This window comes from Salvia miltiorrhiza, chromosome 1 (genome assembly GCF_028751815.1).
Source record: "Salvia miltiorrhiza cultivar Shanhuang (shh) chromosome 1, IMPLAD_Smil_shh, whole genome shotgun sequence".
Lineage (NCBI taxonomy): Eukaryota > Viridiplantae > Streptophyta > Magnoliopsida > Lamiales > Lamiaceae > Salvia > Salvia miltiorrhiza.
Genome location: NC_080387.1, coordinates 70,532,561 through 70,544,402, shown reverse-complemented (window position 1 = coordinate 70,544,402; position 11,842 = coordinate 70,532,561). Strand labels below are relative to the sequence as shown.

The 11,842-nt window shown below is 35.6% G+C and overlaps 2 protein-coding genes across 2 annotated transcripts; one reads left to right on the top strand and one right to left on the bottom strand.

Moving 5' to 3' along the window:
- The first annotated feature begins 313 nt into the window (after window positions 1-313).
- Window positions 314-2,235, top strand: LOC131005661 (scarecrow-like protein 32). Its single transcript, XM_057932684.1, has one exon. The coding sequence runs from the start codon at window positions 864-866 to the stop codon at window positions 2,157-2,159; it is 1,296 nt and encodes a 431-aa protein (XP_057788667.1). The 5' UTR covers window positions 314-863; the 3' UTR covers window positions 2,160-2,235.
- A 4,112-nt stretch (window positions 2,236-6,347) lies between these two features.
- LOC131005660 (peroxidase 51-like) lies at window positions 6,348-8,215 on the bottom strand. The gene is made up of 4 exons (XM_057932683.1): window positions 7,879-8,215; window positions 7,589-7,789; window positions 7,335-7,500; window positions 6,348-6,995 (listed from the first exon to the last, which is right to left on the bottom strand). Exons 1-4 carry the CDS (start codon window positions 8,089-8,091, stop codon window positions 6,589-6,591), a joined length of 987 nt encoding a protein of 328 aa, XP_057788666.1. The 5' UTR covers window positions 8,092-8,215; the 3' UTR covers window positions 6,348-6,588.
- Between the last annotated feature and the right edge of the window lie 3,627 nt (window positions 8,216-11,842).

Below are 11,842 nucleotides of genomic sequence, written 5' to 3'. Positions count from 1 at the left end.
AATTTAAGTTGTGCCTTTTTTCGACAATAGTGGTCGTTAAAACAACTTCATCTTATTACCTATATTAGTATTATAGTATATATCTTCTTCTTTTCCCATGCACATATATATAATCTTATCTGTATCAAAACATGAAGAGTAATGCTAAACAACAATTAACTAATGTGTTAATTAAATAAGTGGGCATAAATAAGCAATTTTGCAGCACATAATTAGGTAAGCAAGAGTGAATTTAGCAAAAGTGGTGGTGCATGCAGACAAACATATGATAATACATAAATGATTAATTATCCATAAAATGATTTGAGCATGATGATGTATAGATATAGCCCATGAGTAAGCCAAAGCAGAACTGCTTTCATTCCTTGAGCATTAAAGGACAAAATTCAACTCCCACATGCTTACAAATTCCCCTCGCCGGCCACCTTACTCACATCCTCTCTCTTCATCTCCTCCGCCCCCCCTTTCTCTCTCTTCCTTTACTATTAATTCCATATCACCATAAAGGAGCTAGAACAAAAAAAAAATCTGCAAATCCGTGCAAGAATTTGTTCCAAATTTTGACTGGAGCCCAAGATTTCCATAGCGCTGACACTCACCAGTCCCTTTTCTCTGTGGGTGTGGAAAAAAGGAATAATTTTGCAATCTTGAAAGAAAAGAAAAAAAATGATGAAGAGTCGATTTCTGTTGGATTGATTTGCTGAAATTTGTGGGAGTAAAAATATGGGTCGTTTCCCAATGGCCAGGTACCACTACTAGTCTAGTCCTTTTCTTTCCTTTCTGTCCCCCAAAATTTCACACTCTTTTATCACAACTTGTATCAAATATCATACTCACCATACCCCCTAACCCTACCCCACCCCATGATGCAATTCACCGAGAGCTTCCCCCCTCCGCACCAAATCCCCCCCTTCCCAAACCTCAAGGCCCGGGCGTGGCCGGGCCTCCCGCCGCCGAAGCAGCTGAGCAGCTTCGGCGACGCCAACTGCATGGAGCAGCTGCTGGTGCACTGCGCCACGGCCATCGAGACCAACGACGCCACCCTCGCCCAGCAGATCCTCTGGGTGCTCAACAACATCGCCCCGCCCGACGGCGACTCCAGCCAGCGCCTCACCTGCGCCTTCCTCCGCGCCCTCATCGCCCGCGCCGCCCGCAGCGGCTCCTGCAAGCTCCGCACCGCCGTCGCCAACGTCCACGCCGCCGACCTCTCCACGGCCAACCACAAATTCTCCATCATCGAGCTCGCCGGCTACGTCGACCTCACCCCCTGGCACCGCTTCGGCTTCACCGCCGCCAACGCCGCCGTGATCGAGGCCGTGGAGGGCCACCCCGTCGTCCACATCGTCGATTTCAGCCTCACGCACTGCATGCAGATCCCCACCCTCATCGACGCCATCGCCTCCCGCCTCGACGGCCCGCCGCTCGTCAAGCTCACCGTCGCCGGCGCCACGGAGGATTTCCCGCCGATGCTGGATCTCTCCTACGAGGAGCTAGGGTTGAAGCTCGTCAATTTCGCCAGATCCCGAAACGTGGCGATGGAATTCAGAGTGATTCCGTCGAGCTCCTCCGACGGATTCTCGTCGCTGATCGAGCAGCTGAGGGCAATCGGCGCCGGCGCCGGCGGCGAAGCCCTGGTTATAAACTGCCAGATGATGCTGCACTACATACCGGAGGAAACCCTAGCCAACGCCCCCAATTCCCTCCGCGCGATGTTTCTGAAGGCGGTGCGGGGGCTGAATCCGAGGGCGGTGGTGGTGGTGGACGAGGACGCCGATTTCACGTCGGGGAACCTCGTGAGCCGGCTGAGGGCGGCGTACAACTATCTATGGATACCGTACGACACGGTGGAGACGTTCCTGCCGCGGGAGAGCCGGCAGCGGCAGTGGTACGAGGCCGACATGTGGTGGAAGATCGAGAATGTGATCGCGCAGGAGGGGCCGCGGAGGGTGGAGCGCCTCGAGCCGAGGGAGAAGTGGGTGCAGAGGATGAGGGGCGCCGGGTTTAGGGGGGCGGGGTTCAGCGACGACGCGGTGGCGGAGGTGAAGAGCATGCTGGACGAGCATGCGGCCGGGTGGGGGATGAAGAAGGAGGAACAAGATCTTGTGCTTACTTGGAAAGGCCATAATGTAGTCTTTGCAACTGCTTGGATGCCTGCTTGATTCATATCACTAATTCATTTCTTCTAAATTAATGTACCAACACTAGTTCGTTTCTATCAATCATCCATTTTTTTTTCTTGCTTCTTCTTTCTGGCTTTGGTAAATTGTGTTTGTATTGATGGATCATCGTTGGCATGGATGATAAATTGAAAATGAAACGTGTATGATCATAGAAGAAGAAACGTTTTGATAATATTGATAGGATATGATTAGTCTTGTATATATAGTGAGTGTTGGTGACGTTGAGGGTGATTTGAAAGATTTAGGAGAAATTATAATGTTTTTATCTGTTCATTTAATTCATCATTAAGTGGGGTGTAATGGATCTTAAGTGCTATGTTGTGTTTATTTGACTTGACAAGTATGTGAGATCTCATGTACTTGCCTGAGTTGGTTGGTTTGTGTTGCGGTGATTGACCTATTTAAGATAATAAGATTGATTAACTTATTTAAGATAATAAGATTATCACTTAATTACCATGCGGGATTGAACCCAAGATCTCCCACAAAGGCGAGTATTGTATAGTGCATCAATTTTGCCACGGGAGACGGGCTTCATTGGCGCATATCTCATTATTCCGAATTTCCAGCAAAGGGTGTTCCTTATTGGTTTGTGAGGGCAGAGTTTTCACGACCATTATACACAGCATATTGTATATCAGATTCATGAGAAATGAAGGGACAAGATCGTTTTTCATCGTCCCAAGGGGACACCAAGTAGTACGAACTCCTATCTATGAACAGTGAGGTCCAGGATTCAAACCCCACCGCTCCCTCGCTCCCCCTTCCCCAAAGTAAAAAAAAAAAGATCGTTTTTCATCCCATATTATATATCGCATCCAATATAGATTATACAGAACTACGTGTATTAATGGATTACTTAATAAAATTATAAATATATATATTCTTAATATTGCTATGAGATTAAATTTAATCTGCGACGGAGAGGATAGGGTTTGGGCGATTCAAATGGATATTATATATCTCATTTTAATACATATATTGATAAAAATGGTAAGCATCAATTTTCTACCCTATTCTACCGCGTATTCCGATTGATAACCCTAACGTAATGTATGAGTATTTTACAATGCGGTATCCATAATATCCCTTCTCTATTCTCCATAATATTTTCCGACAACTATTTATATCGGGTGATGATGCAGAAAATAAGATAAAGAAAAGTGGAAACCGAATCCTATTGTTTTCGAATTGGCCAAAAATTTGTCAAAACCAATTTTTTGCCCTATTCTTCCACATTTTACAAGATATTACCCAGACTTATAAACAATTAATTACAATATGTTACTCTTCTTTAAAAAAATTACAATATGTTACTCATACTATCAATCTTTTTCAAGAAAATCAGAGGTGAAAATTCCTAATATATTGGAATATACGCAGATAGAAAATTAGAAGTGAAAATTCCTAATATATAATTTTTTGGGGGGAAGAAAGCATAGCTACACAGATAGATGAATATGTATATTAAAAAAAAAAAGGTTTGGGCTCAACCTTCCGAGTGTTACATTTTTGCGTGATCGTAACACAATTTGGGAAATCCAACACTAAAAAAAATCACCCGATGAGCAACGAAATTTTCTGTCACTAAAAGCAGTTAACGATGACTAGTGACTAATTTATTTTAAATCTAAATTTATGATCGCTAGCAAAAATAACGAAGAAAAAGATTAGAGATTGTATAATTTTTGTAAAATATTTATTTAACATACATCTGTGTGGGAATGTCGAGCCCATTCCTTTGGACCCCGCAAACATGCATGTTGCCCAAACCATATATATACTTATAATTGGGCTCTCATTTATTATTCAGCCAATTAATCTATCACAGTGGGCTCCAATATAATAGGTTGGGTTACTTGGGACTTCACGTTTCCAAATTTTTACTTTTTCTATTTTCCAAATTTAGTTAGTATATGGAGTACATTATACTATAAATTAATTATTGTAGATAAGAGAGACGATTGAACTGTCAATTAATCAAAAACATTAATCAATGTGGTGTCCCTCTCGAAAAAAAATATATACTCTTAGAAAAGTGGCTTTCACTGACGCGTATGACTTTTCTTCAAGTTGCATAGCAATGATTTTATTTACTAATAATTTGTTTTTATTTTGGGAAAAATTAACGATGTTTATCTAAAAGCTAGTGGTGTGAGAATACCCTACTTTTTTTTTTTGAGGGAAGAATACCCCACTTTTATATATGCAGTAAATAGACATATAAAAAGTTTGCAAAATATTAAATGTGTTTGGTTAGTCAAAATTGATATGCTAACGCAAATCTTGCGGCTAAGCCAGGCTGGTTTTTGAATGTTATCATTCTCCTCTAATTAGTTGACTTCCACATCACTACACAATTATTTTTAAAGAGGAATTATACAAAAAATCCACACGCAACACAAACAATTTATTCAATACTCTATTTCGTAACTATTTGACTCCCAATTTTCCAATTCCTTTTTTAATCGGACTGTCATTTTCCGATAAGGTTGTCTGAAATGATAAACTGGTCTTCAAATAGCACCTTGATTTGATGTGGCCCTTCAAATTTTCTAATTTTCTCTACCCAAATAGTTATACCAAACTATGCCCCTTTGACACTGTAGTTTGAACGGATATACAAAAAAAAACTTTTTTTTTTGTCAATTACAAGAGAGATCTATTGTATAAATAAATAAGCAACCCGCACACAGGTATGATCTCTATACCACATAAATGTGAAAAAATAATTGCACACAAACGGAACCACTGCCCACATAAAGGTGAAAAAACTATTCACACGCACATGTGGAATTGAACCCAAGACCTTTCACAAAGAAAAGTATTTAGCATTGGTAAAATAATATGGCCTTATTAGCTATAACGAAACTTTAATTAGATTTTCCTATGCGCAATAATTGGCATCCTTTTTCCATCTTATGTATTAAATCCGAGTTTTTTTCGTTATGATTATTTCTCATGTACTTCTATAGCTATTCGGAAAAGACACATGCTAATTGATCTTGAGTTTTGAACATTACTAGTATTTCTTTATTATATCCTAATTGCCCAACGAAATAATTTTTCAACTCTTTGTTCGATCCCCACCAAGCTTTAATATTATGTTGATCTTATTTTGTTGTTTAATTTTTTACTTGTCATCAATTATGCATGTAAGTTACCACAACTGAAGTAGATGATCGAGTGATCGAGATGGTCCCATGGTTACACATATTTCAATCTTCAATCTCCGACGATGTCATAATGATGGAAGAGAGATCGACACATGATCGATTGCCACACAAGCACCAAGTCAGATATTTCGACAAAATTTAAAATTATGAAAAAATTGACCAAAGTTAAATATAGTTGGCGATTTTGTAGTAAAAATTCAAAAACGTACCATACAAAATGAAAGAATAGGCAAAATTCATGTGCTTATATGCATTTTTCCTTAATAAAAAAAAAAGAAAAAAGATGGAGAGTTTTATGAACGGACAATAAAACAAGATGTGATTGTTTTTCCTTTTTTGACATTTATTCTATGCGTCAATACTTTCCACTAGCTATTTACCTTCAAAAAAAAATTACTTTCCACTAGCTAGCTATATATATACATCAAGAACACTATTCATTTCGTATTGGACGAGTTGGAATTCATAAAATAGTACTCCCTCCGTCCCACGAATACGTATCCAGCTAGATTAGTGATTTCGGCACGAATCTTGACATGTTTGATTTCGGTATAAGAATTAAGAAATTGTAGATTAATATTTTAAGTGTTTGAAAATGTGTCACGATTCGTGGGACGAAGTGAGTACTTATACCTAGATTTAAACTCATCCAAACATTAATAAAATTACAAATACTATCATAAAGAGTTTTAGGTACAATACCTTTGTGCATATAATTAATTAGTCTATATACGAGACAATTTTACGTACAATTGCTTTTTTCTTTTCTTTTTTTGGCAAATTTCTACCAACCTATAGCATCATTCTAACAGGATTATCCAAACAATACGTTAAGCTAATTGGATATTAATAAACATGGATCAATTTACGTAAATCTGGAAATAAAATGTCTGTAGTGGAAAAACTAATATACCCAAAGGAATGCATCCATATACAAATATCCAAAATGTAACAGCATACATTACATGATATATACCAAAAAAAGTCAAAGTTTAAAGAAAGAACATGAAATTCTTATCTTCTCACAATTGTTGCAACTTGCAAACAACAAACTCTGCACATGCAGATCATCAACAAGCATGTCTTGTTTGGAAACGAATCTTATAAAAAAATTTGTTCACAACGTGGCCAATTAATCATGCCAAAAAAAATTAAAGCAACCAACCCAAAAATCAGTATCCATATAGCCAGCTCCGTTTTATTACATTCTTTCTTGTAGTAATGATTGCTCTTTAATTAAATCTCCCACAGTCAAACCGAATGTTACCGTTTCTTCCGGTTTTGACCCCGACCCGACCCAATTTAGTGATGGCCGAGATGAATGCGCTGTTGAATGCTTTCGGGTCGGAGGCCCACGTATTGACGGTGCCCCGGGATCTTTGATCCGTGAAGAGCACCTGATCCGACGTGAAGAGGCCCTTGCCCTGGACCAGGTTCTTGAAATAGGCGTTATCGAATTGCCGAGGCGATGTGGGGTCCATGTCGATCGCTATTCTCGGGTCCACATCTCTCGGGCACATGCCTTGCAATTCGGTCGCGTATCCCTTGTTCAGGGTCGGGTCCACCGGGTTTTGCCGGGTGAAGTTGTATATCCGGTTCGAGAATTTGCTGCAGTGCGAGAATCCTACGGTGTGACATGCTGCAAGTAGACGCCACATTAAGGTATTTTATTATAAAAAATAAAATTAATTGTTATGTAATCCTAATTCAAATTTATCACTATAACATAGCACTAATTTTCTATTTTATTATCCATTGTTGGTGTCCATATGGCCATGGGTACACAAGATAAAAGGTGATGAAGTAATAAAATACTCTCCCTGTCCATAAAAGATTATGAAAAAGTTATTCAGTGTATGGAAAATGATAAAAATATGTTATAGTTATAGTTCAAAAATAAATAGAAAATTTTTATTGGATGTTCCAAAAAAAAGAAAACAAAAAAAGTATAAAGTTCTTTCGTAGACGGAACCAGTACCTGAAAGAGCAATCATGTCTGCTTGAGTTAGGCCTCTTGAAGCAAACATGGAGTTGAGCTGATTCAAATTGAAAGTTGGCTTAGGCAGATTGCCTTCAACGCTCGCAGAAGTTGAACGCAATCCATCCAACCTTCCCAATTCCACTGCATACGAAGGCCCACCAGACTGCAACCAATTTTTAATTATTTTAATTCATGATTATATCTAATCATATATATTTATATATAACAATAGAAAAAGCTTAATTAATTACCAGGCCAATGACGTCGCGTGTTGCCAAGGCGAGAATATCCGCGCAGGAGACCTTATTCCGGCATCTGGGGACGGCGTCGACGGCGGCTTTGGCCTTGATGACGGTGTCGAATCCGTCTCCGGCCAGCGACAGATTGTCCGAGTGATCCTTCTCCGCCGTGTTCCCCGGAGTCGACGCCACGATCACCGATGCATCGCACCCCTGCGCCAATTAAATCGATCAATTAAAATTAAAAAAATCACTTGATTTTAAATATACATCGGAAAGCGAAATGGCAATGGAGTAATTACGGAGACGAAGCAGTCGTGGAAGAAGAGGCGGATGACCGCCGGGACGGTGACGAAGGTCTGGCGGAACTTGTCGGCGACGACCTTGCGCACAATGTTCTCGACGTCGGGGCAGGTGCTGCGGTAGTAGTTCTGCCGGAGCTGGGCTGACGTGGAGCCGCACAGCAGCAGCAGCAGAGTGAGAGAGAGGGAAAGAGTAATTAGAGGTGAAGCCATTTTAATTATAACCGAATTGAATGAATATAAGGTGATGAATTTTTGGGATCACTAACTTAGATTACATGCATATATATATATACAATACAGGTCAGGTAGATAAATTTAGTGTCTTAATTTATAATCTATATAATATATAAAAGAGGAGTTTTTCCCTCTCTTTTTCTCTCTCTTCTCCCATCAATTTTTTCACTCTTTTTTTCTTTTAGTTTTTCATAATTTAATTCTTTTGTAAATATTATCAAATTTAATTCATGATTTTTTCAATATGCATATTAAATTTAATACTATTGTATAAAAACATCAAAAATAAATTTAAAATGAATAAGTTATGAAAATTTTAAAATATTTTATTTTCTCTCTTTTCATTAAAATTTTATAGCTTTTTATTTATGTTTGTATATGAAAATATTTATTATGACATGTAACTCTATAATAATAATGTGTAAATGCTAAGTTTTGTTATTGAATAATTTTTATTACACTTTATACAAAGTTGTTAATATAATTTTTAAATTCAAGATTTTATTGTATAATTGACGTGAATTATTTTATTTTATTGTTAAAATATATTTTTATATTTATTTATATTTATTTAAATATATCGTTAATTTCGATGTTCGTCGTGCATCGCACGAATGGATATTCTAGTTTTATTTTAATTAGGAGAAGCGGTCGGGTGCGCCAGTTGGCGCAGAATATTTTTCACGACGAGAGAAGCAACAAAATCACGAGTTTAATAATATAAGTGTTGATGAAGCTGAGATTTGATGCCTCTCTATAGTAGTACAAGGCGGCTTTTTCATAAAATTTTTATTTTATTTTATTTTATTTTATTTTATTTTATTATACGGCCTTGTATTTAATGTAACTGCTTTCCCGGTCCATCCACTCATGTAGTAGTACCATTTAATATGTATAAATATATCAACTCAAAATAGATTAATATGTAAATATATATGGTTCAGTGTAAATTATTTATTATAAATATTTGATTAAAACCTCGGAATTCATAAAAATAAATATTCGGCTACATTTTGGGCATATTTGTCCATTTCAGCCCGTTTACACACACCATCTCGCATTTGAGATCATAAATATGCTTAGGAAATTATGTATTTTGTGATCATGATTTATGTGGTTGGTTATCTCTTATACTTCAGGGGTGGGTTCTCTTTGGTTGTAAATTTATCATGAAAAAATAAGGAATATATATGATAAACAAAATTTCATCATTTAAATCTTTTCTTTTTTTCCCCTCATTTTCCTATAAAATAAAATTTGACTCTTATTCATTCCTCATTTTCACTACAAATGAGGGATAATATTATCACACCAAAAATGAAGGGATAATATTATCCCTCCTTTGTAATGAAAATGAAGAATGAGTAAAGGTCAAATTCCATTGTGTAGAAAATGAGGAAAAAGAAAATAAGAATTTAAAGAGTGAAATTTTATTTATTCATTCTTTTCTCATGATAATTTACAATAAAAAGAACACGCTCTAAAGCGTCATGTTCATAGATCATTGAGTTTCAACTCGACCAAATGAAGTGCCAGGCAGATTTAATTTGAATAATTTCTTCATTAAATGCCATGTCAGAATAAAAATGTTAATTTGTATATGTAGTTTTCTTGTTTCCTTTCACTCTAGCAGAACAGCGGGAACATATGGAATCAGTCACTCTCGATCATGACTAATAAAAATTGTACGTGTATCAGTACTAGTAATTAGAAAATTCTCCTAAATCTTTTAAGGTGCTAATGAGTTATGATTAATAAATTCATGAATATAATTCATGCAACCCACTCAATTTAAATTATATATAGTGAGGTTTGAGGAAAGATCGTCTCATCCAATAATTTGTGTGTTTTCTAGAATATCACGAGATTGATGTTAGTCTAATAATAATAATAATAATAATAATAATAATAGTTGCCACAAAAAACTCTCTTTTTTTACTTACACGTTCAAAATCGGAACTGATCACATAACAGCACATGAAAAATTAAGATTGTCATTTGAACTTGGGTCTATGAGAAAATCCAAAAAAAATAAAGTTCGTGTATTTCAGTACTCCCATAAAAATATACATAATTTTCCTTTTTCGTCCGTTTTATAAAAATATGCATAGCTCATTTATAATAATAAACATTAGGGTTATTAGCCCGTAAATACACGAACTTTTTATATTTTCTGAAATTTAACATGACTTTTATTTTTAGCCCACAAATACACGAACTTAGCATTTTTTCTGATTTTTGACATCGACAAGAAAAAATTCTAATTTACTATTAAGGTGAAGGCCGGTATACCATGTCATTCACTCTCTAATCAAAATAATGAATCAAATTACTCTATTCAAGTGCATATTTCGTAGTCCACGTCATGTATTCCGACCTCCACCTCAACAATAAATAGAGTTTTTTCATGTCGATGTCAAAAATCAGAAAAATGATAAGTTCATGTATTTGTGGGATAAAAATAAAAGTCATGTTAAATTTCAAAAAATATAAAAAGTTCATGTATTTACAGGCTAATAACCCTAAACATTATAATCAATGTGAGACTATTTCTTCACTCACACTACATTTTATAGGATTTCTTAAAACTCGTGTCGTCCCAAACTATGCATATTTTTATGAGATAGAGGAAGTATATCTTCTAAAAATTAATCATCTGCAAGACTCCCCAAAAAAATGAATAAATTCGTGTATTTTAAAAATCATTTGCAAAACCCAATAAATAGGGGGAAGAAGAAGAAGAAGAAGAAGAAGAAGGAGAGTAAAATTCCTGTGTTTTGACACAAGTTTTAAAATTCATATATAAGAAAATCTTGAAGCAATTAACCCTAACAATAACAATTCAGCCAATTAAATATATATTTAGTATTCAATGACAGCTAACTTCAATCTACATACTTTTCAAATAAAATCCTATACAAGTACACAGGGACTAGTTCTGAAGATTGATATATTTATTTAGATGCTAAAGTGGATGTGGTAGTCAAAATAAAATTAAGAAGCGGATAATTAAATTTTCAAATGTGATCCGCGCACATATGATACGCGTTTGTAAGATGATAATAATACATATAGTGACGTAGAAATATATAATTAATACAATTATTGAATTTTTACATGTTATCTAACTTATTTTCTTATATAATTATATGTTCATCAAATTTTGATTATCATAGATTTTTTGATAAATTAACAGTATTTAATAAAGAAATTTAAAGACCGCGCCATAAGGGATTCGAACCCAAGACTTTTGACCTTAATTAGACATTAACCTCCTACCAACACACACAATTTTGATTATTATAGATAAATAAACTAAAATTATCTATTTGAAATTAAATGTTGATTCAGAATCTATAATTTATTTCCATTAATTATAAATGCAGTATCATGATTAAATACTCACTTCGTCCCATTTTATAGGCTGGTTGAAATTTACACAAGGATTAAAAAAATTATTAAAAATGAAAATTAGTATATACAAGTAAATTTCCTAATATGCTCATATTTAGAGTAAATTAAAGAATTAAATAAGAATATATTAGTAAATGAGTGATAACAGCTTTACCTTTTATGAAAACAAACTTATATATTTGAAACATCTAAAAAAAGAAAACAAACCTATATAAATGAGACGAAGGGAGTATAACTTACTAAGCATATTAAATATCGATCAATTTCCAACACAAGTAACTTGTATTTATGATTATGTTTCATAAAAATAAAA

Excerpts from the sequence above, each read along its gene's own strand:
- LOC131005661 (XM_057932684.1), top strand. The coding sequence starts at position 864 with ATGATGCAATTCACCGAGAGCTTCCCCCCTCCGCACCAAATCCCCCCC.
- LOC131005660 (XM_057932683.1), bottom strand. The coding sequence starts at position 8,091 with ATGGCTTCACCTCTAATTACTCTTTCCCTCTCTCTCACTCTGCTGCTG. Across the intron at positions 7,790-7,878 it reads TCCACGACTGCTTCGTCTCC|GGGTGCGATGCATCGGTGAT; the intron begins GTAATTACTCCA and ends TAATTGGCGCAG. Across the intron at positions 6,996-7,334 it reads AGACATGATTGCTCTTTCAG|CATGTCACACCGTAGGATTC; the intron begins GTACTGGTTCCG and ends GTCTACTTGCAG.